This window comes from Pseudoliparis swirei, chromosome 1 (genome assembly GCF_029220125.1).
Source record: "Pseudoliparis swirei isolate HS2019 ecotype Mariana Trench chromosome 1, NWPU_hadal_v1, whole genome shotgun sequence".
Taxonomy (NCBI): domain Eukaryota; kingdom Metazoa; phylum Chordata; class Actinopteri; order Perciformes; family Liparidae; genus Pseudoliparis; species Pseudoliparis swirei.
Genome location: NC_079388.1, coordinates 6,711,728 through 6,739,060, shown reverse-complemented (window position 1 = coordinate 6,739,060; position 27,333 = coordinate 6,711,728). Strand labels below are relative to the sequence as shown.

The window sequence follows — 27,333 nt, the reverse complement described above, 5'->3', positions numbered from 1 at the left end:
CCAGCGCGAGAGCTGCAGGATAACACAAACACACACAGCGAGACAGTGAGACAGCCAGCGTGGCTGACCCAGGCCTGGGGGGATGTGGGGGATGTGTGATGGAGGAGAGAGGCTTGCAGCGTGAGGCCAAGTTAAACGATGTCGGAGACGCTGGCTGTCCTCGGGAGGCTAAATGGCCATCTGCGATCCTGCACACAGGCTGGCTCAGCTCCCACCTTCAGTTCTTCCCTCAAACCTCTTTTCCATAGGACGGATTGTTTGGGTGTGATTTAAAGCGACACTCCTACATAAGAACAGTAAAACAATGTGAAAGATGCCCTCCTGTTACCTTTAGGGTCAATTTGACCCCATTCAATGTTTAATGTCGGTGTTCTTTGGAGTCAATTTGACCCCAGGCTGTTTTTCACTGTGTCAAACATATAAGAAATATCAACTTTTATATATATTTAAAGGGCTATTTAGGTAGTCAACAAACAAACATAAAGCAGTGAGAGGTACTGCACTTCATGTTCTGACAGAGGGAAGAAAAAGAGAGACGAGACAGAGATGCAGAAAACCGGGGCAACTGGCCTATAAATAGCACCTTAGTGATGAGGGGAGAGAGGAAAGGCCACAGAGACACCGAGAGGAGAAAAACAGACACCGTGTTCACAACCCCAAAAATTGATTTTTTTTATTCATTACTGAAACAACTGAAGTCAGAAACAACCAACGTGTGAGCATCACAGCCATGAACATCATTATAATAATAAACCCCAAGAGAACCACACGTACACAGGTAATTTCTGGCTCTTTGAAACAAGCAACCCATCGCATTTACAAGCTCAAAACCCAAACTAAGAAAATAAGAAAATGAAGAACACACCACCCGCTGTGTGAGAACACAGCCATACTGCTGAGCACAGAAGAGTCCCATCAGACTGCACACAGGGAGATGAAGCCTAGCGCTGTATAAACTAACTTTAGATATGCTAGGAGTGACTCTATTCATTAGACACACTCACCGCCAGAGCCCTCTGTACAATAATAATACAAAACAATACTGTGCTTCATTTACTCTTTTAACACGGAAATATCACTGAGTCAATCTTTATAAGGACATGGCCTGCATTTATCAAACAGCTAAAAGATAAATGTTGGGTTTAAATGTAAAAAGCCTACATTTTTACTCCAATTCAATAACTTCAATAAACTTTATCAATTTGGGAATGATGCTTCTTTTTACCAATACAATGTGAAGCAAGGGCCGGATGCTAGTTAGCTTAACTTAGCAACAGGGGGAAACAGACTAGCTAGCCTGGCTTTATCCAAAGTTAATACAATCTACTCACTAGCACCTCTAACGCTCACTGATTAACATGTTATATCTCTCCTTCTTTTAACGACGCAAGTGGCAAAACAAGCTGACAGAGCCAAACGAAGCTGTATCCTCCTGTTTACATGCTGGATGCTAAGCTAAGTTAGGCTAACCGTCTCCTGGCTGTAGCTTCTTCATTGGCACACAGACCTGTGGTATCGATCTTCTAATCAAATAAACATATTTCCCATGAAGTGGAATTACCGCATTGATTAATACAATTGTATCAGCTTTCTTTAATTTTTTAATGTTCTTCAATTTAAACCATGTAGCCTACATTTAATAAATCACACACCTTCTGAGAAACATGCTTGTATTGATTGTTCAAACTAATAATATTTTATCTAAAGCCGTAGTAAAAATTCTGTATTTAATAAATAACATATTTATGCAGCGATATTTATTGAAGGATTGCTTTTAAATGTGTCTTTAAAAAAATAGATTATTACTACATCGGCTTTTTAGGAGCATTATTTAGTGAGGTTTTTAGAAGTTTGATAAATACGTGCCGAGATGTACTTATTACTATACGAGTGATAATCGAATGCAATGCAGTTGCCTATAATAATAACAACAATACTAATATATAAACAACAGAATAAACTGTAGTTATACTGTCTCTCTTTGTGTTCATTATTAACAAACATAATTATTTCATATCTCTGTGTAATTCTTTTAAAAATAGTATCGTCAACCAACAGAGGGGGGGGGGGTTCAGAGAGGGGGGGGGGGCATAAGTGAAGTATGAATAGGTCCAATAACTCATGTGAACAGGAGAAAGACAAACAGACCAGAGGAAAGATTTCATAGAGCGGAAAGTGCTACAATACAGTATAGGCATTAATATTCTCTCACTCTCTCCTATTGGAAACATTCGTTTTCAGTTCCTCCCATAAACCTCATATAGTTCATACAGTACTGTTGACTTACAGCTCTTATAAACAACAGCACACCTGTTGCTGGATTAAGGAGACCATCCTCATATGAAATGAACCCTGGCTCATTGTGTTACAGTGAAACTACGTTATAGGAGCTCACAGTCGCACATCTAACCTCGATATTTAAGACAAACGGAAACAAACTGAGGATGACATGCAGGGCTTCGCTGCCTCGTGAGCCTCACGTTGCTCTGAAGTTTCACACACAGTGTCTGGGAGATTAAATAGCTAAGAGATGTGCAACACAAAACCAGCCATTACACTCCTAAAATACTTGCCAAAACAATATTGCAAACCTAAGATTCAAATACTATATATTAATCATCTAAATGATCTCATTTTCTTTTATTGACAGTAACTAGTTTGAGAAAAGAAATCTGCCCCACACACTTGTGGACATTTTAGGAAATATTTGCACCAACAGCTGGGAGACAAGCTATTATTGCACTAGATGCCCCACTAGCTTAAATTTATATGTATCATGCACTATAAGAACTATGAAGGTAAGCAGCTGCGTTGTCTCGCCTGGTTATTACAAAGTGCATCAGCATCAGATATCAAATTTAAGCCAATTTCAAAAGTGCCAGATAGCTGCAACACATGATATACTGTAAATTAAAGCAGACAAAGTTGACGCATAGGTAGATATTGAATGAATTCATAAATAACAGATTTTAAATAAATCAACAAACATATAATTCATAAATGATGCAACAACTCATCCAGCTCCAATGTCCATGTAGCGTACGAACAACCAATCTTAAATAAATACTCTGTTTGGTTACATTAGACACTGTCAGCCTCCATTTGGTGTGTTAAATGTGTATTGATTACCCCCTCTAACACCTTTAATCCGTTTTACCGTCTCTGTTAGCAATATAATACTATTAAGTAAATAAACTTAGTTTCCACATGGCACTTTCTTTTCTTTTTTTGTCATTTTTTACATTTTTAAAAAAGAAAACATGTATACTTTACTTTAATTTGATTTGCAAGACTAAAATGTGCATTTAAATATCCTTAAAACAACTGCGTGGGCCCATTTAGTAGATTCAGTTGTTGAAATATTTAACACGATGACCTTTTAATTAAGCAGCGTCAAATGAATGGTTAATACAAGGAGCTTCGCTTCCCTGGCGCAGCTCTACGTCGGAGTGTTAATATTAAGCGGTCGCTGTGCTAACAGCAATACTGGGCGTCATTGACAGCTGATTGTATTTGGCATTTGATCATCAGCTGGGATTTTGGTCGTCGTTTTGTGTGTTTGATGGCAGCGGGTTAGGTCAGAGCTGTGTGTGTGTGTGTGTGTGTGTGTGTGGCGCTGTACACAGTAGGGCCAGCAATGCGGTAGCAGTTTGTGTGCGTTCTCAGTGCTCCTACTTCCTCCAAACCATAGAGAGTAGTTAGCTAGCTAATACACGCCATCATTTCTCATCTGTCTGCCGCTGTGTGGAGCTACGGCTCCCAGTCGTCGTCGTGGTGCTGCGAGGCGATGATGACTACCACGGTGAGGATGGTGCACAGCACAATGGAGGCGATGCCAACCGCCAGGCTGATGAAGGAGAAGTTGCGTGCCTCTCGGGAGGCTATCTCCGCCGTCACTATGTCCCCTCTGGCTATCGCCGTGCGCACCTACGTGATGGCGGGAGGGAAGGGGATGGGTGAGTGGGAGAGTGGAGGAATGAGAAAATATGTTATGCAACAGGAAGATGCACGAGTGGGAGCAGGAGAGAGTCTGAAACACCATGCATGAATCGATTTCGCTGCAGCACAGCCTGAAGGTGCAGGAAGAGGCCACTCCACGCTCCATTAACACAGCATCACAACGTATAGAGCTCAGACCAGTGGGTCCATGCCTTGTCAGCTCAACTTAACTCAAAGCCAGCTGAGCAGGCCCAGAGGGGAAAATCCATTCTATCCCGTTGCACCGACAATGGTGCAGTTACGTAACGTGATCTGCCAACACAGAGACAACAGGCACCACGGAGGTACGGGAGCCGCCACACCGAGCCGCCGCGCTCCTCACTTCGCGCTCAACTTTAGGTTTCATGAGTTGTATTGTCATGAAATGTGTAATGTTAACTGTCGAGGTTGGCAGTTTCCTCCTGCCGTTTCCCGATTCTGCATTATTGCAAAGTATCGAAAACACGGCGTGTCAGCATCCGTAATAGATGCCTATTTCCTGACTGTTAGGGAGGGGCCGGAGGATTTGGCTGAACAGAAATCCAAGGAGACACAACGAGCAAGTTTTGACACATGATATGATTTTTTTCTCGAAAAATCACACGATTAACGTCATTATGTGTACAATGAGAACAACATAGTAGAATAAAAATGAGAATATTCTGTTTTTTGTAATTAATGCAATTAAAAAAAAAAACAAAATGTCATGCATCATTCATTACAAATCAAATCAAATATTGCAATTTTTATTTTTTTAATATTGCTGATTATGAAACACACAAGAAAAAAACTAAAATCCTATCTCATAAAATTTGAATATTTCCTCAGACCAAGTAAAAAAGATTTATAACAGCAAAACAAAATCAAACATTTGAAAATGTGTTTCCAGGTGTTTGCGAGTTAATTAGACGATTCAAGTGATTTGTTTAATACCCTACTAGTATACTTTTCATGATATTCTAATATTTAGAGATAGGATATTTTTTTTTCTTCAAAGCCATATCAGCAAAATAAAAAGAATAAAAGGCTTTGCAATATTTCAGTTGATTTGTAATGACAGAAAAAGCATGACATTTTGGTTTTTTAATTGCATTACAGAAAATAAAGAACTTTATCACAATATTCTAATTTTCTGAGACAGTCCTGTATATGCTCATAATGTCTAGCAGCTATAATGTTTCGCCATGTTCACCATCTCAGTTCAGCATGTTAGCATGCTCCTTTTTGCAAAGTGTACAGCTCAGGCTAATGGGAACGTCCTATGCATAGCTGGACACAGGTTTTGGGACATAATGATATTTCAAAGCCACTATATGAAAACTTAAAAGACTCTAATTTGATTAGAAATTCATCCTGAGGGCAGCGTGATTGCGTGACTCAAATTCTACGGCGATTCATCCTGAACTGGTCGAGGAATTTTACTCAGAAATACAAAGGTCAACTTCATGGTGGTGCTAGAGGAGAAGTTGAGGGATCACCAAAGTCAGTCGGATTCATATTTTGGCTATTTTCATGGCAATGCCACATCGCTAGCATGGCTAAAAAAGCAAGTCCCTTATTTGTGAATACAATAAAATAAAATAAATTAAATGAAATAAATAAAACAAAACAAATATCTGTGACAAACATACGTGTGATTTATCAGACTTTTCTACATACTATACTTAAAATGAAGGGTAAAAGGACTCGAGGATGCATTAGCCTCGCAGGTAAAGGCGACATTATGTTAATAAAGCTCAAAGATCAAAAGACATGATGAAGTGGCATTAACCTGCACTGATTTGATGATCGCAATGATGCCTGTTGGCCAGAAGCAGCAGATGGTGGTGAGCACGGCGATGGGCAGGTAGTCGTGTGGCGGCTGACGGTCCATTAGGGTGATGCTGGGTGGCATTTGCATGGGATGCATCTGGCCCGGTGGGATTCCCGGGTGGCCTCCTGCAGCCGGCATGTAGGGTTGTCCCTGAACAAAGAGAGAGACAGGAGGTAGACAGGGAGTAAGTACTCGGGCTTACAAAGCCCTTTCCACTCTAAAAGACGTGGGAACAAGGTGACACAGTCAACGAGGAGGACAGCTGCATGAGCACAGCGCCTGTTGCATACATTAAAGAGTCGTGCACGTGGGAGTTTTATCAGCAGTGTGGCCGGAAACGTCTAAAACCCTCTTATTAATTTGTAGGAACTAGCCTGCAAGTTGGCACAGTGCGGATTTTGCTCTTGATAACATTTTTCTCAAACCCTCCTACACAAGAAAGTATGCAATATAAATTATACTGCTGGGGATTTTAAATATTAATTTGACTTGAAGCGACTGGCGAGGTGGAGAATACTAAACCACTAATCTTGGTGGTGAAACTTGTGGTAGCAGGGAAGCACTTTAGGTGGTTTAATGACTCACAATCACATTTTGGGGCCAACGTTTCCCCACCATCCGTTTACCTCAGGGAGCAGTTTGAATGGTTTTATCTACTGTGTAATGTGCAGCTATATTAAACATATATAATGTCCAAAATTGAAGCAATAAAAGGTGCAGAAGGCATATGGTAGTGATCATCATGAGCACTGGTTCACGAGCTGCTTTTAAACCAAAGCAGTCCCGACTCTCACAAGCTTGTCTCAGGTTGCATGTTTATGAACTGAGAGCGGTTCAGCCAACGATTGACATTCGATTTTCATCATCTACAATCTTTCATTGTTGTTTTGGGAATTTGACGCCTTTAATAGAAAGCCGACAGCGGAGAGTGACAGGGAATGAGGGGAGAGAGATAGATGACATGCATCAAAGGATGTGAATTTGAGATTTTTCAGCTTGTGGTTGGCGGCTTATCTCTGATCGTGGCAGATGCAAGGTTTGAATAACAGGGGTGTGACCTCCCCGAACTGGAATCCCAGACAACAGGTTGATGGGTTAAAACATGTATATATCCATCAAATATTGCAATATGTTTCACATATTCATGCCTGGAAGAATCTTTGAATTCGATTCCAGAAAGCGGACTGTACCATTTCTGAACCTTGACCTTAGTTGACCACCTTGTCCGCCTGCCTCTTTCACATCATTGCAGCGGCTCGCAGCCTTCAGAAAGTCTATGCCGGCGTGCGCTGCATAACCCAATGCCTTGTACATATATATACCTTGTAGGATAATAAGTAAATAGCAGTGTTGCTGTAGAACAGCTTTGTGGGAGACCCCTGACGACAAAAGCGGGTGTGTGGTACCTGAGCCATGAGCTGGGGGAATGAATTTGATTGGTCTTCATCCACAGACTGCAGACTGTACTGGGTTTCCTTAACACCCTGGAAAAAAAGTTGCTCCCCCCCCTTATTGGATATTGTATATGTTCACACTCTGCACCCCTGTAACACAGATCAACTTCGCAAATGTGCTTTGCATTGATACTGTGTGTGTGTGGAATTAGTGTGTTCGGTGAATATTCTACTGTATCCTTATGCATTTGTCTATTCCTAATAACAATCCTCACAAAGTAAGTAAATAAAGCCACATCAACCAGGTCACTGCTGCAAACATTTTCTTTGCATGTGATTCTCATGAGAGGAAAAATACACCTAAAGTTGTCAAATATGATATAAAGCGTGTAATGCAGCATCGTGATAACTCGAGCAAATGTTTGATTGTTCAAAAAGGAGTTGGACTTAATAAAAATGGTTTCTGGTCATTTTGTACTGAAGAAAGGAAAAACAGAGAGGTAGCGATGTTCAATCTAACACTTTTCTTTCAAGGAAATTCCCCTAGCACTCAGTAGTGGGAAGGATGGGCAACAACTATTATCTGTGATACGGTGAGGAATGAAATGCAACATGAACAGACTGGTGTAACTGCGGCAGACTGATGTCAGACCTGTGAAATCTTGAAAAGCACTTTAACCGTCTCCGACTCACCGACGCCATGGGGTAGACCGGTACATAGGCTGTGCACGGCTGCAGCTGAAGCGGGTAGGCCGGGTGGAGGTATCCTACAGGGGCGTGAGACATGGTGCCTCCGGGGCCCTGGGTCTGGACCGTGTAGCCCTGCGGGGCACCCTGAGGACCCAGCGGGCCGCAGTGGAACTGGGTTTCTTGTAGATATCCGTCTGAGCCCGGGGGAGGGGGCGGAGGAGGGTAGTTGGGCTGGCTGCCCGGCGCCGGCTGCATGTTGGGGTGTTGGGGTGCGTTCGGGTCTTGCGGGCCGGAGAGGTACGGAGGAGGCTGCATGGTCTGACGACCAGAGGCATCGAGACCTGGGAGATGATGGAAGAAGAAGAGGGAGGGAGGATAAGAAAAAAGCAGGCAGGAGAGGAATCAAAAATAGAAAGAGGAAGAACAATAAGAGAGAAACGTGTCGTGAGAGCATGTTATCTAACTCAAGAGCCGTTACATGTTGGACCGCATGTTGAATGTGACATGTCTTATCTCTGTTGAAGGGGGGGAAGCATGACCCAGACCACCGCTCCTCACTAAGATCTCAAACTAGAAAAGACAGAAATCCTGTGTAGTCTGTGTGCTAATGATGACAGTGATTGACATTTTCACCTACAGAGGAGAAAGCCCCCCCTCCCCTCCCTCCTTCTCCTCCTCCTCCTCCGCCTCCCTTCAAAAGCAATGTTTATTAGCAGTCAGAGATGAGATGTGGCATTTCGGAGATGGAAAAGTTCCTCTGATGGTGTGTGTGTGTGTGTGTGTGTGGAGCATCCTGCTGCCCATGAACAGCCCCATGCTCACGCGCCTGCTCCCTTTGTGTCTGTTTAACATTGAAAGTGACCGGTGGTGCCGTCGTGTTTTCCCAGCAGGTGAAGAAGTGGCCGCGGCGGGTACGGTAATCCACTTTGACGGGGACACGAGAAGGGAGGAGGGAGGGAGAAGATGGAGGCCGACGGAGGTGAGGCCGGACGGAGGAGCGAGGATTCGATGAGACGAAAGGGAGGAGAGCAGGAGGCAGTCGGAGGACAGAGCAGCTGAGGGATGAGGGATGACGACTGGTGCTCGGGGACCGGCTTTACGTAACAGTTCCTGACTCGGTCACAAGCAGGAAGTGGAGCGGGGGAAAGGACCGAGCACGAGGGAAGTGACACCTTAACGGAGCATGACGTGGCGAACATGAGGAACACAATGCATGTTGCTGTTTCTCCATTTTAAGATTACGCAATCCAGAATCTGTCAAGATCGGATTAAACACAAGGAAGAAGCGAGGGAGAGGTGTGACATCGGCGTTGAGCAACACCTGTGATATGTGCTCAGTAGGGGATGCAGCAGGTACTTCCAGTCAAAATAAATGTTTAACCTCCTGCTACCTTTCGGGTCAATTTGACCCCATTCAATGTTTAATGTCGGTGTTCTTTCGGGTCAATTTGACCCCAGGCTGTTTTTCACTGTCAAACATAAAAGAAATATCAACTTTTTTATATATTTAAAGGGCTATTTAGGTAGTCAACAAACACACATAAAGTACCTCACACTTAAACTTGGGAAACAATATTAATTCTAATAATTTTCTGGAGGTTTTAATTGCTGGGGTCAAATTGACCCCGAGGGTAAAATATGTCAGAAAATATAAAGGCAACAGGAGGGTTAAACATTGAATGGGGTCAAATTGACCCTAAGGCAACAGGAGGGTTAAGGCACCACATTCACAGAGAAGCCAAGCTGTGGGTGCGGACTATGTATATAGCTTTCAGAATTGAAATGGATGGATGAAGGTCGAGGTCTGGATCGTGGAATATGCCTACTACCAACTATTCATACACTCTGTCAAATTCATTGATTGTGTTGTTACTGTGTTTTGATTTGTGTATAATGATTCATTCTGTACACATTACATATATTGCACCTGTCCATCCTGGAGAGGGATCCTCCTCTGTTGCTCTCCTGAAGGTTTCTTCCCTTTTTTCCCCCTGAAGGGTTATTTGGGAGTTGTTCCTGATCCGATGTGAGGTTTTGGGACAAGGATGTCTATGTGTACAGATTTTAAAGCACTCCGAGACAAATTTCTAATTTGTGAAAATGGGCTATACAAATAAACTGAATTGAATTGAATTGAAGACCATCATTAGTATTCACAGACAGATATCAAGCGTCATTATTCAAAGTAGAATGACTGATTTATATGTTTTTAGAGGTAATCTAACATTTGCTTTTTGCAAAAATGTCAGGTTTGTGATTGATGATTGCGCCGTTAATTACAATTGCACTGGAAGCAAACTGCCCCCCCCCCCCCCTGTGTTTAACTGAGTTTTGAGTAGTGAGTGAGGCGTCAAATAAAAAGGTGTAATGATAAAGTGTCAGTCACGGAAGACCCACAAGAGGTCCTTTGAGCATGCAGCCATGAGCACTTAATATATAATGCAGTCTGGCTCAGCAGTGAGCAAGAAGAGCTGTGGACAGGCACAGAGACGCTTTACTCACAGGGGGCATTGTGACGGGCAGGAAGAGCACACCGTGTTTCTAACAACATGAATAGCTGTTGAGCCAGCAGGCGCAACACTGAGAATATTGAGACCGACAAATAATGAAGGCCCATCGATGTTATTACAAAGGCCTACACGCCAGTTAGAGATGGTTTTATTCATCCAGACCAAATGTGTGAACAGTCAATACACCTTGTTGATGGTAAGTGGTAGAAAAGGAAGTTGTGTGTGTAATGTATATATATTTATTCAAGACATCCGTCTGGAAAAATATAATAAGTAATATATAGTAGTATATAATAAGTATTCTGCTCACAGTAAGAATGAACACTGACGGGTTTCATCTGTTATTGAAGCTGTAAATTAACCCCACGCTGCATGGCAGCAGCAGGGGGAACCATGACAACTGAAAGCCTTTTATTTTAAATATACAATACTGAGCTTCACTGAACCAAAAGCATATCCCTCCTCACACACCTGCACGGTATATCGTATATCCCTACAGTATTTAAATAGGGGGAACAGTGTAGTGCTTCCTCGTGAATATCACCACACTGTAGCCCAGGTGTTGTTCTTTTAATAGCATCGATAATGCACGACACATGCTGGATGAACGCGGCAGGTGTTCAGCCCAGAGCTGCAGTCTTCTGTACAGTTTGCCCTTTACAGCGTCAATGGCAACTTCACGCGTCTTTGTGACCTTTATTTCTTTTCATTCTTTCCCGGAAAGCCGCCGTTAGAGCTCCATCATCGGCCTGCGCGTTAACGTCCTAAAACAATGGACGAGAAAACAATACAATAAAATAGAATGACGAGATGAAATTACCTTTTTTCTTCTTCTTTTCTTTTGTGTGCACCACTAGGATTATTATTAATCAAGGCTGTTAAACACGCGCGCCAGCGGGAGGCGTGCACGCGCAGAGGACACCCACACGGATGTCCATATAGTGAGGAGACGTAGCCCTTTCTCTAATGATGAGAATACAACACAGGGGGATGGACAAAACAACAAAGACCTCGAGAAATAATGTGTACGGCGGCCTGCTATGTAAATATATTTTTACAATTATAATTTTAAAGCACAAAATAACTACAAAAATACAATCACTTTGAACTCTATTTAGCAGCATGGATTAAATTAAAGAGGCCCTGGGGGGCTCTTCCCTCCCCAGGCTGCACCCACACAGCGGTGCAGCATCCTCCAGAAGCAGCAGCGCTGTGCAGCTGAATAACAGATAGATATATTGACATCAGGGGCAGCTGGGAGAAACACATCTCGTGAGCCCGACACATCCGCGGATGAAACAAAGCGAAGTCCATCACTCCACATTCTGACATCTCGATATAGTGTTGAGAAAGTGGCTCAGTTAGGCTTCAGAACAAGCCACGTTTAAACACACGATTCAAGCGGCTCACCGTGTTTTTCCGACGACATGCCTTCCGAGCGTCTGTCCTCCCTCCTGTGATGTATTTTTACTCCAAGCTGACGCCGAGCAGAACACACAAATCCCTCCTTTCGTGCGCGAGGATGCAGACTCAGTGCAAACAACCCATTCTCAAGAGGTCTTCATCTTTAAAAAAAAAAAAAGATTTAAAAAACCCAAACACCCACGGGTTTTTTATTATTCGAATAATAATAATAATAACTTCAAGTGTTTCTTCTTAAGCTAACCCAGAGCTCTCTTCCAGCAGTCGGTGTCCCCCCTCCCGTCCAGGCGGCTGTGCGGCTCGTCGTCTATAACGAGCTTTCTCCGGTAACGCGTCGCCGTACATTGAATTAATCAGACACAAAGCTCTCGTTGTTTTAGTGACAGCCCGGATTGAGAGAGGGGGGAGGGGCATGCACTGTGCTGGAGCATCCCATACATAGCTCGACAAAGAGCCGAGGAAACATTTCACCACCTCAGTGTTTCGTCTCGTGCACATTGTCCTCAGACGGCAGCGTTTCTCCTTGAGGTGTCTGCAGGATGTCACCCCCATTCTCTCTCTCTCCCCCCCCCCCCCCACACTGAGAAACTGGTCCTGATGTAGACAGCCAAACATTTCCAAACATCTGTTATTTTCATTTCTACACATTTCTAGACAAACAGCAAGCTTGTTTGGGGATTACAGTTTTTACTTTTTATTACTGTACAATAAATTACAATCCAAACGTTTTCATGTTCATTCCCACGTGTTGTACTTTGGTCGAGTCGGCTTAAAAAACATTCCCTTCTGCACTGTCGGGAAATGTTCATGTAAACATTGACGTGTTTTGTAGGCACACGCAGCATCGGTTCGACATCTCCGCCGTCTCTCCGTCCGTCTCGCGCCGCTCCCTCGTCGGCGCGCCTCCGTCTCTCAGTGGGTGTAGAGCGAGGCGGTGAAGACGATGTCCCTGCGGATGGCCAGCGACGCCTTCTCCATCTTGCTGCCCAGGACCGAGTCTCCCACGATGCGGGCGGCCTTCCGCACCTCCTTCAGCACCTCGTCCAGGCGCTGGATGCAGCGGACCACCGTGCCCTCCTGGATGTCCGTCAGCTGGGCGATCTCGGCGAACGGCTGCGGCGGCGAGGGGCCGGACGCCGGAGGAGACGCGACGCGGCGAGAGGGCGGAAAAGAAAGAGTTGAGGGGGGTAAAAGTTGAGCATGTACGTCCAGAGAGAACTACGCGATTCAGAGCACCGGTTCATCTTGGATGACTTTGTGTTGATGTCTAACTCTGTCTCTAATCCTCCACGCTGCAGTTGACCACACTGGTGAGTCTGTTCCCATGGAGAAGGACCGATGACCTCATTGTTCACATCACGTAAACATGTTATTACGTTGCATAACATCTGCTGCAAAGTATTTGAAAACAATAACGTTTATAATAAAAACATATTTAGACAGCCAAAAATAGTCTAAACGCAAACTTTTTAAATTTTAAACAGTTTACGAATAAACAAGCAGCTGAAATATATTTTAAAAAATAAGAAAAATAATCAGCTGATTATTTGACGATGAAAACAATTGTTAGTTGGAGCTCTAATCTCAATTCATTATCTTTAATAATGACCTCACGCTTCTGCATTAACACTAGTTATGAGTGGTAGCTGGATTCTACACACATTATCAGGCCTTAAAATGAAAATATGGCATGCCTCAGGTCAAAGGTCACCTGTGGCTTTATGCCAGCTTGCTTGAGAAGGCAGGAAGAAGCAAGGTGACCTTTCGGGTTTAGTTGAGGGACTCGCGGGATTCGTATTAAAGAGGAGAGCTCAAAATCGAGATGTCCTGAATCCTTTAATTCCCATAATGCCGAACAGCATAACTCTCTAGTCTAGACCCTCCCTGCCTGGTAACAGCCCACGTCTTTCAAACTCACACCTCCAGTTTGTAGCAAGGCCCCTGGAGAGCTGCGTTGAGAGCCACAGAACTAATCTAGGTATGTCAAATTAAAAATTGCAAACTTTTCTCATACAGACAGCGATCGCACGTCAATGCCGGGTGAACAATAAACCGATGAAGGACCTCACCATGCCTCTGGCCCAGCAGTACACCACCTCCGTCAGGCCGAACTTGAACTGGCCGACGAACTCCTCGACCGTCTGCGGTATCTCACAATCCCTCTGCAGCTCTCCGATACGCTTGGCCACTGACAACACCCGGTTGATGCCCTGGGAGACAAATACAAAGAGAGAGAGAGGAGAGATTTGAGTAAGCCCTTAAATGCTTCACTCTCTCACCTCTTGGCGATGTTCAAGAAATGTGTTTGACAATGTGTTTGTCCACAGAGCTCTGGACATCACTAATTCAGACCTTCATAAAGCACTTTCATGTACCGGGGGCCGCCCACCACACACCGACACGGCAAGAGGCAGATGAGTCAATTAATAAGTGAGAGTGACCTTATTTTGCTTTCTGCAGGGAGTGTGTGTGTGTATGCGTGTGTGTGTGTTACCCACTGAGAAGGCAAAGTCTGGACAGTATGTCAGTACACACACACACGCGTGTCGCTTGTGGCTTCCTCCTTACCGCCTGCAGTGTGCTGGTGATGTGCGGCTCCACCTGCGTCTTCTGCGTGAAGATCAGGCAGGACAGCAGGGCGGCGCTCTCCTCGGGCGCCAGCGGGCTCAGGACGTTCTCGAACAGCAGCTCGGTCAGCAGCAGCTCGTGGCTGCTGATCTGACAGGCCACGCGGCCCTTCAGCTGCACCGCCCCGCTGCTGTCCACGTACTGGAGGGACTGCAGCACCTGAGGAGGAGTCAATAAAAAAAACGTTAAAACACTTTAAAAAGTAATCGTTTGCGTGGCCAGGCTGAATTAAATCCCCTCTGCCGCAGCTTTTAGGATAAGATAAACCTTTAATATTGGACACCTCGTCAGGCTGAAATGGTGAATATGGTTAGCAATATACCGGCTACACAACAGGATGCTAACTTTTATATATTAAAGACATATCTCATAGTTTATTAGTTAATAAATGGCAGAAAATTAATTGAGAATCATTTTGAAAATCCTTTCTTAATTTAAGAAATTCCGCAAATCACAAATAATAACGTGTTCAAGTTTGTTTCTTTTTTCTTCGGAAACCCAGAGAGGTTTACACTTAATACATGTACACATGACATCTATTGTTCTGTCCATCCTGGAGAGGGATCCTCCTCTTTTCTTTCCTGAAGGTTTCTTCCCTTTTTTCCCTGTGAAAGGGTTTTTTCTATTTTTTGGGAGTTTTTCCTGATCCAATGTGAGGTCAAAGGTTAGGGATGGAAAAGGGATGTGTACAGATTCTAAAGCCCACTGAGGCACATTTGTAATTTGTGATATTGGGCTGGACAAAATAAACTGAATTGAATTAATGTTCTGCATCTTAACCCCTGTGCCACAGAAAAAACCAGCAGCTTAAAATACATCCGCCCCGTGTCCTGGGGGTTGATGTAGGACGTTGTCCTCATATGTAATCATGTATTAAGGTAAGCTAAAAGCCTAAATGCATTTTCAAATTTACAGAATGAAAAACCCAATATCCAGGACTAGAACGTGACCTAATAAACTTGGTTTTTTTAAACACCCCGAAAGAAACAGGTCAGCGAATCAAACGTCAGGTCCAAACCTTGATCCTCTGGTGGTATTCAGGCAGCAGAGACAGAGACTGGTCGGACACCAGGAACAGCAGCCTGTCCAGCTCCTCCTGCACCTTCATCCTCTCCTCCACCCGAGCATACTGACACACACACACACACACACACACACAAACACACACACACACACAGGTTGCTAAACTTGAGCATGCAACAGCAGTACCGCAGCGCTTGACCTGATTTCAGTGCAAGAAAAAATTAATAAAGATCCAAGACGGGACACATTGCCAATTGTCCTCTCATTGACGGCAGAGTCGTCTCTTGGTGAATATTATATAAACCCACCGAGGCCAATTACTGTACACTAACAGTAGCACTGTATTAACCACCACTTTAAAATACTAGCCATGCTTAATACAAGGACACACCAGAGTGTGAGAGGAGACAGCGATACTGCAAACAAGAGCTTGTTATCTTGCAAAGTAACGTGAGAGCTCTCGTGTGTGCGCTTCTGTGTCCGTGTGTGTGTGTGTGTGTGTGTATGTATGTGTGAAAGGCTTTCAACAGAATGGTGCACCAGTGAGTGATGAGCAGCAGCTATGAGCCTATATGGATAATTATAGAAAACGCCGTCTTATCTCCTTGACGAGGCTGCCACGGGGGACGGGACGCGCAAACGCGAAAGCAGAATTATTGTGTGGACATGGATGTTACTACTGTGAACGAGAGGAGAAATGATGGAAGGATGAAAGGAAACAGATGCTGTGAGAAAGGAAGAGGCTTCAAAAGGGGGGTTGATTGTCTTATGTGGGGGGGGTGATTAGCTGCATAAATGTGCAATCGCTGCACAAAAGAATGTCATGTCTTTATTAGCAGTCCATCATAGCAGGATCCTCTCTTTATTATCAGTGAAATTAAATGCCTCGTCATCTATCTGCACACTGAAACAAAAAACAAACCCCAAAAAAAGAGGTCTTTCTGAGCGGTTCAACCTCCCGACACACACCTGCTCTGCGAACGTGGGCGAGTGGATGCAGGTGAAGTCTCGGAGGCCGTCCTGCAGCACGCGGCGCCTCATGGTGTCCTCCACCACCTCCACGCTCTTCAACTGGAGGTCGTTCACGGGGTCGAGGGTCGCTATGCCGCTGGGGTTGGCTTCGGCCAATCGCAGCAGCTCCTGGGTCGCCGTGGAGATGGCCTGGCCGGGAGGGTCGAGCCTGTGGGACGAGAGGGTGAAGGGGACGATGCAATATATATATTTAAATAAATATATGCATATTTTTTTATATATATATATTTATATACATATTGTGGTGGGTAAAATGTTTCAAATTGGGTGCTTCCACAACATATATACATAGGGTGTATTAAACTTTTACATTGTGTTATATTAGGCTTAAATGACATCTACAAGGATGATTGAGAGGGCACACACACACACACAGCTCTCTCCCTCAGACAAGGGTCAACAACGCCAGACAGAGACAGACCCAGCGGCCTTGTGCTGCTCCAGTCTGAACCGGCAGAGAGGAGACTGCAGAGCGAGGACCAGGAGGCTCAGACACAATAACGATAAGAGAAGAGACGAGGGAGGAGACGTCAGCAAGAAACATCCACATTCCTTAAAGTAACCGGCTTGGACTGGGACAGAGGTCACACTGAGGTCACACTGAGTGACGAGAACTAATATGTAATGAGGGAGTGGACGGAGGCGGCACCTGCATTGAGGCTGATGTATAAATAATATGTCAATGTGTTTGTTCGGGGCTTGGGAAAGACAGATGTGGAGGGAGGTTGTTGTCTTAAATACCGGACCCAGACCAGGTTTATTTGTGAAACTGTTGGTTACAAATAAATCTACGTGAATTGAACTCTGATCCAAACTCTCTGTGTCCTGTGGGTGTTTGATTACTGAGGTCCAGAGGGTGAGTATTCTGTGGCGTCTCACCAGCAGTCAGATAGGAGAGAGATACAAGTTTATATGCATCAGGTTAAGAGATTAGTCAGAATGGACCAAAAAGGAAGAAATCCAGCCACAACAATATAAATATATATAAATATTAGGGCTGTCAGCGTTAACGCGTTAATCTATGCGATTAATTTGGCCGCGTTAACGCACTAAAATATTTTAACGCAATTAACGCAACTTTGTTTACTTCCGGTGTTCGTTGAAGTTTTTACACTCCCCTGAGCAGGGGCGGTTTAGGCGGCCGCCTAGGGCGCCATTCAGAGCAGGGCGCAAAAAAACTGCTGGGCAGTTTTTTAAATATCTATACTTCATTAAAAGAGCGATCAGAGCGCACGCGCGCATCGCTCAGCCGTGATGCGCGCATCGCTCAGCCGTGATGCGCGCATCGCTCAGCCGTGATGCGCGCATCGCTCAGCCGTGATGCGCGCATCGCTCAGCCGTGATGCGCGCACACAGGTGTTTTGCAAAAAAAACAACCAATGAACACTCAGTAAATCACAAAGGACCTCCCACCACACGGGTGAAGCTCATTAGCAGCCTGTCAGTCAGAGAACCAGAGAACACGGTGCGAGGACAAATGTGCCTCATTGAATAGAGCTGAGATTGTTCTGGAATGTTTGATGTATAACACGTGGGGATTGTCATATGAAAACGCCTTTAAAAGGTGAATTTAAATTTTTTTGTAAAATGGAGAAAATGAGCCCAGCCTCCAGAGGGTGAACGTAACATATTTGAATGTCAGCGATTAATGAATTTCAAAATGTGCGATTAATTAGTTAAATTTTTTTTAATCGATTGACAGCCCTAATAAATATATATATGGAAATATATATATATATAAATTTATGTGCAGTTCAAAATCAATTTCCATTAACAGAAATAAATGTCATATATAGAGCAAAAAACACCAGACATTTTCAAACAGCTTGGAAATTTGTTTTCTAAAATGGTCTTAAAGATAATTCATATCTTGGTCTTTGCATAATGGCTTGTATTTTGCATATTGGCCAGCTTATGCTTGTTTATAGACTCAAAGTAGTTTCCTTCTATACAAACTAAAAGTGATGTCGACATTCAGCGTTTCACAGTTAAATGCATTTGGTGTTTCCCCTAACTGAAGACATCCACAAAGCTCTCTCACACACCTGAATCGTGGCTGCTGCCTCTTGCTGTAGTTGTCGATGATCCTGTCGGGAATCACTTTGAGGGTTTTCACCGTGATGGCCGACACGTCCTGAAGCGTCAACTTCTGCACCGTGTGGCTGCAGGGGCCTGGCGAAAGAGCAAAGGGGAGCCGTCGCACGCGCTCGTACTTCTGCCGCACTCACTGCAAACTGCTGCGTGAAATAAAACGCCTGGAATGTGGATGTGCTACCTTCGGGTATGAAGAGAGCCGTGTTGAAGAGGTGACGGAAAGCGGTGTTGTTTCCTTTTCCTTCCCCTTCCTCGTTGCCCTTCTCGCAGAGGACGAGCGCCGTGAAGGTGCGATTCACGGCAACACTGGACACCTGCAAGGGAGAGGAGACGGGAGAAGACGTCAAGGGACGGGTGTCGTGGTCAGGAACACGCCCCCCCAGGCTGAGGGCGTGCAGGTGAGGTGATATCGACACTCCAATGAAGGTGTGTGTGTGTGTGGCAGCCATGTGAAGGATGGGCGATCCATTCGGCTTTAATGTGTCCTTTTTGCTCGCTGTATGCTGGAGCGTGGGCCACGTGGGCGTCGTCTACCAGAGTGGTAGTTTTACACTCGTGTTTAACATTTTAAACACAAGCTGTTAACTTTAAATGTCCCTATAATATAAATAACTGTCATTTTATGGCTTCGCTGCTTGATACGCTTCTAGAAAGCCGTTAAGACCTGCATGTGTGATGACTGGTAATGTCTTCATCTGCTGCTACTCATCAAGCCACCATGAAAAAAAACACACACACACACACACACACACACGCACCTGTAGGATAACTCCCAGGGCGTTGAGATGCTGCTTGTTGTTCACCAACACAACTCGACCCACAGACACAGCTTTCAGCCCGTTGACGGACTCCAGAATAGCGCGCTGAAGCCGGAGACAGCAGGGAGGAAATGTTCAGATTGAAGCTGTGTGAATATATTTGTTGTGTGTGTGTGTGTGTGCGTGTACCTGGAGGGCCTCGGTGGTGGTTCGCAGCTCCGTCACCGTGTGGTAGTAAGGCAACATGTCCGACAGCTGGCCTTCTGTGTCCAGAGGAGGCAGAGTAGACACCATCTGCTTCAGCTGGCTGATCCTCTTCTCTTGGGTCTACAAGAGAAGACCGTCGTCACCAGACAGAAGAGTGAGGAGGAGGACGCTCCTCTTCGTCTGCATCTATAGATCGGGCTCTGCGCGCGCACGTTACCGGAGTGTCCCTGTGGTTCTCGGAAAAGCTCCTCCTCATCATGTCGGTGACGCGCAGGGCTTCGACCCGCAGCAGGTTGAGGATCATCGTGTAGGTCAGTCTGAACTGGGACTGGAGGGTGCTGGGTTTACCCTGAGCATCACCAAGAGGACGACGTCAAGAAATGAAGAGAGAGAGAACGGAAATAACACTTCTTTTCCTGCTGGTCTGCTATGCGCCTGTTGTATGTTAATGTAGCTGACAGGAAGTAAACTGGGACCAGAATGTTGCCCGTAACATCAGAAAGGCAACGAAAAGGTCTCTCGCGATCAAATGAAACAACTTTCCCCGTGTATGAACGCACATTCAAGAGGATAAAAGCTCCCATTAGAGATGAGGTAGAATCAATTCTGCTGAAGAGCTCATTGAAATACAAACATTCCTCCCCAAGGGAAAGTGAGCCCACTCAATTCAACAACCCAGCATGCAACACTTTCATTGAAACACAGCCAAAGTAAACAGGAAGCTCTGCTTTAAGAGATTATACACATTTTGAAACATCGCATAAACTCATGGGGCAGCTGAGCCTCACCAGCATCATGACATGCAGGTCTGCCATCTCATGAACTCCGGCTTTACACAGAATGATGACGGTGCCCGTGGGGTCCAGCCCTCTCCTGCCTGCTCGGCCCGCCATCTGAATATACTCGCCTGAAGGTGCAAGTTCAGAACACAACAGAGACATCAGCGGTGTTTGTTGTTTCCTCTCAACTCCGATTCATCCTACGGGGGGGATGAAAGAGCACGATGCACGTCCGCTCAGATTAAAGAGAGGGGAGAGTCAAACCTGGCAGCAGGTTTCTAAAGCCGGTCCCGTCGTGTTTCCTGATGCTGTCGAACACCACAGTCCTAGCCGGCATGTTCACTCCCATAGCAAACGTCTCGGTGGCAAACAGCACCTGGCGAGACGGAGGGGAGGAGCAGGAGGATCCGTTAACCGTCTCCAGCCAACGTGTATTTGAAGATTACGCTCAAAGTAACAGATCCACAGGTTTGATATTCTGAATGGTATTTTTTTTGTGCAGTTCTGGCATCTTTTCTCCTTGCTGTCGTTTTTATGTGACTCACCTTCACGAGACCTCGCGAGAAGAGCATCTCGATGACCTCCTTCAGGATCGGCAGGATCCCGCTGTGATGGACTGCTACTCCCCTCTTCAACAGGTCCCTCATGACCAAGACCTAAACACGGCAAGAGCGCGAGTTAGCGCCACATGGTGTGGTTGACTTTATTGTTATTGCAGCTTTAAAATGGCAGAATATAGACGCCAGACTTTAAATAGGCAAGTGAAAGGTGAGAAGGTTTTTCGAGGTAATGGGCTTTTGAGGTTTTTATAGCTGACAGAAGTGAGAACAGTGAGACTGAACCATAACAGGAAGGTTGCGGGACAGAAAACCAGAACAAAGAGCTGAGGGGAACTAACATGCTCTGTAGAGCGGAGGGGAACTGCAGTTCTGTGTGGGTTTGTTACTACAAGCAACGCCTTTAACTTCACATATCATAAAAAAATATTGCTGAGTGCAGCCGTAAGTCACAGTGTGAGAGCACTCTGGTGAGCAATATTTTTGATCCATAACACATTAGTTACCAGGTGCAGTGTACGCAATATTTAAAAAAATGTAATCTTTCCATACTGTGTGATCAATAAATTGAACCTCGGGGAGCTGTCTGAATCAAATGACCATTAGATATGAATATTCCCCACACATCCCTTCATAATAAAAGCGTGATGGGCTGAGCAGATCGGCCGGTACCTGAGGCAGCTGCCGGTCTCCTCCGCGGAGCCGACTCACACTCTTCTGGAAGAAAGAGTGAATCTCGGCCTTCTCTATGGAGGTGGTCATGTCCATGGAGTCCAGCGAGCGGGCGTTGTCGTCACACCGCGTCCGCGAGAAGGTGAACGCGACCACCGGCGTCTGCTGCCGCTGGGACAGGAAGTGCAGGAGAGTGAGCCACACCGATCGGTCCTGGAGGGGTGAAGAAAAAAGAAATTGCAGGGAGGGATCAGCGCATGAAGGAAGTGGGTGTTGTTGTGAGACAAAGAAAATCAAAAGGCGGTGAGGTGACCGAAGCGATAGGAAGGAGATTACCTGACTGGCTGAGGTGTTCTGAGATGTATTCTTCGCGCCAAATGTTTGGGCGTGTTTGCTGGTGCGCTCCTTCTTGGCATCGACGGCCGCGTAGTACCTGAACGACAGAATGCAACTTTCTTGATGAGAAATCGCTTATTACACTGTAATAACGACCGTCTAGTGGAGCGCCGCACAACTTTCTCCCCGTACCCTTTAGTGAGGAAGTTCCCCGTCGGGTCCAGCAGCAGGAACATCTCTTTCTGAGTCTTGGTGCTGTTCCCGGTGTACAGGTAATGCTCCAAAGGCACAGGTCTCTTCGTAGTGCTGATCACGTAGATATTCTTCTTCTTTATCCGACTAGGATTAACGAGAAAGATCGGGAAGCGAAGGAAAGTGACCGCAAGATACAACGAGACAATTAAAATCAGCGTGGCTCTTATTTTGACAGATGCCCCCTAATATCAAGTGCACCTACCCGATCCAGTCGCTGAACTCCACGGCGTTCGGCACGGTGGCGCTGAGGAGGATGATGCTGACGTGATCGGGAAGCATGATCAGAACCTCTTCCCACACGACCCCCCTCTGAGGGGAAAGAAGAGAGGAGACAGTTACTCTCGACTTCAACAGGGGAATCCGATAAGTGAAAGATGCAGACAGCTGTCCGGTGCGTCCCTGACCTCGGCGTCGTTGATGTAGTGAACCTCGTCAAAGATCACCCACTCCAAGTCCCTGATGACCTCTGAGCCGTTGTAAAGCATGGACCTGAAAGAGAGAAATAAACCTTTTTTTTTTTTAAACGACATTTCGATTTGATTGAAAACTTGAACATAATATGTATAAAAAAGCAGCCCGAGTACCGGAGGATCTCGGTGGTCATGATGAGACACGAAGACTCGGGACTGAGCTGGACGTCGCCCGTCAGGAGGCCAACGTCTCCAAAGGTGTTTTTAAAGTCTCTGAACTTCTGATTGGACAGGGCTTTGATGGGAGAGGTGTAGATGGTCCTATCAAAAGAAGGAAAGAAGAGTCCTCGTGATATTCCTAGGATTGCTACAGTCTTCTATATACTACATTCCTCACTGTTCCCATCTCTATGGAGAAAGTACAACCAACTGGAGGGAAAGCCCTTCAGAATGACAGACACACGCAGGTTCATCTGGTCGTAGATGTTTTCTTTGACTGGTGTATGAGCACCTGTGTGAACTGGGTTATGATTAATTGAGTCTTAGTTCGGGTTTTATTCATGCTGTGATCGAAAAAATTATCTTTAATCTTTTTAAAAATATTGTCTGTCACTGTTTTATGTTGTATTGTCTGGAACTTTGTGTAATGTGCTCGTGCTGCTGTCTTGGCCAGGACTCTCTTGTAAAGGAGATGTTTAATCTCAATGAGGCATTTCCTGGTTAAATACATAAAAAAATACAATTTAAAATATTTATGAGCAGAGCACAACACCCTTCACAATGGATGTCACTCCACTTCTCCAAGCCCTTTATCTCACAGGTCCCTTTCATAAAACCCCAGCAAAAACTTCTAACTGCTTTCTTTGAGTGTGTTCAGCTCGCCGTGCACACCGAGGGAAAGGGGAAAATTGATTTGTGCCGACGAGTCCACACCTTGTCATGTGTTTCTGGGAGAGGGCGATGGCGTATTCGGCCACCACTGTTTTGCCGGCCGATGTGTGCGCGGCTACAAACACAGAGTCGTGCGCCTCCAGCCTCAGCACAGCCTGCTTCTGGAAGACGTCCAGCTCAAACGGCCACTGGAGCAGAGACGGGGCGGGGAAAACAAATGAGTTGTCGCGCGGCGCTCAGCAGATTGCCACGCGATGATTCATCGCTTACACAGAGAATCACAGGGACGTCAAATACTAAAGGAGGGATAAGTGATGTACGTTGTGTTTTATTTACAGGATGATTTCTAGAATACCGACCTTGAAAGCTGGGTTGGGAATGCGTTTATAGAAATCATCGCAGGGTGCATTAATGTTGACAGGGATGGCCCACTTCTTATGTTCCTCTTTGTCCTCCTTTGGCTTTGATTTCTCATATTTTCCTCTCTCTGACGGAGTCGAGGATGACACAACATCCTGGAGACAGAGGAGGAGAAGAACCAGGTCTCAGTGCAGTTCATGTGTAGCCAGAGGGGCACAGTTGGAATTTAGGTTGAAAATATATTGGACTATTAATAAGAAGGTAGGCATGACACTGAAACTATAATTCTGTACCACACTTTTTTATATCATAATGCAAACTTCAAACAATAACTGCACATATTCAGATGAATCTCATACTTTGGAGGTAAAAATATCGACACCACAAATATGTAAAATCGTAAGCCGCATTTCTAAATTTAGATTATTCAACACACTTTGTAGTTTGTATTAGTTTGTTTTTGTGGACTGTGTTTTCATCTCTTTCTTTTTCTTTGGTGCATTTAAAGTCTCATGTTACCTTTGCAGTCTCATCACAGACGCATCATAAATTAACCAACAGCAAGTCTCCATGGCGCCGCATCTCTTTTCAAAACTATTACAGTTATGTAACATAACACATCATTCAATGTAATGTTTGTATTTCTACAGTGACCCCATACTGATATCTAAAAAGAGACATGCAACTATTGAGCTGAAGAAAACGAAACGAACCTTGACTCCCAGGTCTTCAAGGCTGTTGGTTCTGGGTAGTTTGGGAGCTTCCTCACTTTCTTTGCCCTCCTCCTTCTCCTCTGCCACAGGTTGCAGGTCAGTGATGTCATCCAACGTGGACAGGAGGGACATGAGGGTGACCTCCGCCTTTGCTATTTTGGCATCTTCAGGATACACATAAAAAAAAAAAAAGAAGATAATTATTATAATTATCTCAATAAGTCCTGGTGAATTTATTTTGTATATAAAATAATTATATTAAACCTTTGTCAGTGAAGTCCATTCCGACTTTAAGTCCAGGCGGGACTCTGAGTAAATCTACAAGAGAAAAATAACAGATTCAACCATAAAGACCTGAAATAACAACAAAAGTCACGTCCCTTTTTTAACGGAAATGGAAGTTAAAAAGAAGAAGGAAAATCACCATTCTCAAAATCGATGTTCTTCCCCAGATCAGATTTCGTCTTGATTTGGTCCAGAGTGAGCTCTTCCATTCCTCCTGTAAGGATAACCATCGCAACAAATATATTAAAAGACAAGATGAAAAAACTTTCACTTGCTGACGAACCGCTTTGAATGAATCCATCTCACCGGGGCGGAAGGGATAGTTGGTGTTGCTTCCACGGAGGCTCTCTGAAGGAGGCCCGGGTTGGCGTTGTAATGAAAGCGAGTTTTTTGCTGACAGGCCAGTGTTCTCCAGTAACACCTACACAGAGCAGACCCAAGAAATAACACAACGGATGCTTTCTCTTGAACTGTATTTGAGGGATTATTCAATAACATAGTTATACCACGACATCTTCTTCTCATTAAGATCCTTTCTGTTACAGTTTTTTTTAAACAGGATGGCATGAGTGATGCAACGTACACATTCTTTTTTCATTATATCATGATGATTATGTTCGCGGAAAATAGTAAAACATGCCCGGCACAATTTTCTAAATTGCAAGTTTATATATGGAAATTTCTTTTATCATCCAACAGGCAGTTAACGAAGCAAAAGTTGTCAGTTTGATGACAAAAATAAATTCTGTAAATAATCACATCCCAGAGGCTGGAGCACATATTTACTTAAAAACTGACATTTAAAAACAATAATTGATTCTCGAAAAGGATGCATGTTCAGCTCTAGATGCTTTATCAACAGTTAATCAGTGCAGTCCAGTGTGACGAGTGGGCCGCCGTGTTTGTGAGCTACCTCTGTGAAGTCCAGCAGCATCCCCGTGGTCGGATCTCTGACAACAGAGACGCCGGAGTGAAGTGCAGACGGAGTGCAGTGGATTAAAGAGTCAACATTAACTTCTCTCTGAGTCACCCTGGGGAAGACGACCACACAACAGTTACATCTTCTTCAACTTTCAAAATAAAATATATTCTAAAAGGTAACAATAAAGATGGAGGGATACAGTTGTGAAGATGATAAGTTATTTAATTATGATAAAAAACTCTTTTCACCACCCACACCGACTCCAAAGCAGACTGGTCTGTACTCTCCGAATTCGATCAAAATATGTAAACAGTCGAATCATTCACGAGCAATCATGAGATTGTTTACAGGAATACGTACTTGAGAAACTTCTGGAATGCAAAGTCTGTGTCGTGTATAGGAAGCCAGGCAGCGTCCTGCAAAAACTGTTTCTCTACCTCTCTCTCCAGGCTCAGGCTGGCGGGAGGAAGCCCGTGGGGGAGCTGTCGGAGGATAAGATCAGATATTCAGCAGCTTAATGCGTCAGCAGATGTGTAAGTGTTATATCACAAGTTTGATTCCTGTATCACACATTAAATCACATATTTCCTGTCAATTATCTACTGACGGCTATCTTTTTAAAAGTATATTTGTTGTAATATATGTTAGCACACCACAAAAGGTCGTCACATTTTGGTTACTTAGGAATAATAATTATACTTATAATTTTAACATAAACAGACTACTAGAGGTATGAAAGCGCAGCAGTAAATTATATTACTGGATCAACAATGCGGGTGATTTAATGTTGTTGGGCAAGATACAGCAACTTTAGCTACTTTGCATTCTATATTATAGACTAGCAGCTACAGCTGTCAATTGAATGTAATACATAGTACAATACTTCCCTCTGAAATGTATTGAAATATAAGTGTTAGTACACTAAGATACTTGCATTAAAATGTACTCGATTGTGCAGTGATGGAGTTAAATGTACACGGTCATCAAGCTGTGCACTCACCGTGCTCTGTGGAGGTAAAGGCTGCTCGGGTGAGGGGTGTGTGATGAGCTCAAACCTGCCGGAGCACCCCATCTCCAGGAGGGACAGCGGCAGGTCCGCGGGGCCCGCGGGGGGCACGTCTGCAGAGCGAAGAGAAACACAACAAAGAGGATGAATGGACTCAGCGAACACGAACAGGCTGAATGCTGCAGGGTGCAGCCAGGGAGAAGTTAATGGTGCTGACATCACTATTTAAATGACAATGTGGGTTCAAGAGAGACTGGAAACACCTTAATACAGCTATTTGGTTCATATTTAATAAACACGCCATGAGTGTAGCACTGAGTGTAGCATTGATTGACAGCGACCCAACAGCCACGTATTCACACAACCTGCACGAGTGAGCTGTGTGAGCGACACGAAAGCGCGTTTTTATTATTAACACGAATGTATTTAGAAAGCCAGAACTTACGTATCCTATCCATGTCTCCACTTCCAAGTGAAAGCTCAAAGTTGCTCCCAACTGGTTCCTGCTGTCGCCTCGGAAGTGTAACCGGAAGTGGCTACTAAACTAGCTAAGCTACGCTATAATGGAAATAATAAAAACGTTAACTTCAAACGTGTC

At 44.6% G+C, this 27,333-nt stretch overlaps 2 protein-coding genes across 3 annotated transcripts; both read right to left on the bottom strand.

Annotated features, from left to right (window-relative positions):
- Positions 1-658: 658 nt before the first annotated feature.
- On the bottom strand, positions 659-12,410 carry prrt1 (proline-rich transmembrane protein 1). Of its 2 annotated transcripts, XM_056432284.1 has the most exons (5): positions 11,796-12,410; positions 11,080-11,149; positions 7,879-8,216; positions 5,750-5,941; positions 659-3,927 (listed from the first exon to the last, which is right to left on the bottom strand). In XM_056432284.1, exons 2-5 carry the CDS (start codon positions 11,093-11,095, stop codon positions 3,751-3,753), a joined length of 723 nt encoding a protein of 240 aa, XP_056288259.1. In that variant the 5' UTR covers positions 11,096-11,149; positions 11,796-12,410; the 3' UTR covers positions 659-3,750. The 2 variants fall into 2 exon arrangements, with proteins under 2 accessions (XP_056288259.1, XP_056288172.1); XM_056432197.1 differs by lacking the exon at positions 11,080-11,149.
- A 75-nt stretch (positions 12,411-12,485) lies between these two features.
- On the bottom strand, positions 12,486-27,286 carry skic2 (SKI2 subunit of superkiller complex). The gene is made up of 29 exons (XM_056431835.1): positions 27,181-27,286; positions 26,730-26,848; positions 26,090-26,211; positions 25,721-25,838; positions 25,114-25,228; positions 24,947-25,021; positions 24,787-24,840; positions 24,523-24,686; positions 23,809-23,964; positions 23,492-23,637; positions 22,733-22,879; positions 22,553-22,637; positions 22,351-22,457; positions 22,086-22,232; positions 21,894-21,990; positions 21,558-21,770; positions 20,874-20,984; positions 20,593-20,704; positions 20,338-20,456; positions 19,767-19,898; positions 19,532-19,669; positions 19,343-19,447; positions 18,766-18,898; positions 18,536-18,662; positions 16,428-16,638; positions 15,454-15,564; positions 14,376-14,594; positions 13,877-14,017; positions 12,486-12,920 (listed from the first exon to the last, which is right to left on the bottom strand). The coding sequence occupies exons 1-29, from the start codon at positions 27,191-27,193 to the stop codon at positions 12,720-12,722; spliced, it is 3,738 nt and encodes a 1,245-aa protein (XP_056287810.1). The 5' UTR covers positions 27,194-27,286; the 3' UTR covers positions 12,486-12,719.
- Positions 27,287-27,333: the final 47 nt, after the last annotated feature.

Coding starts and splice junctions, on each gene's coding strand:
- prrt1 (XM_056432197.1), bottom strand. Junction 5,942..7,878: donor CGGTCTACCCCATGGCGTCG/GTGAGTCGGAGA, acceptor CTCTTTGTTCAG/GGACAACCCTACATGCCGGC. Junction 3,928..5,749: donor CGATCATCAAATCAGTGCAG/GTTAATGCCACT, acceptor GCCATCACGTAG/GTGCGCACGGCGATAGCCAG.
- skic2 (XM_056431835.1), bottom strand. Junction 25,839..26,089: donor GCATTCCAGAAGTTTCTCAA/GTACGTATTCCT, acceptor CGTCTTCCCCAG/GGTGACTCAGAGAGAAGTTA. Junction 21,771..21,893: donor AGAACACCTCAGCCAGTCAG/GTAATCTCCTTC, acceptor TCACCCCTCCAG/GACCGATCGGTGTGGCTCAC.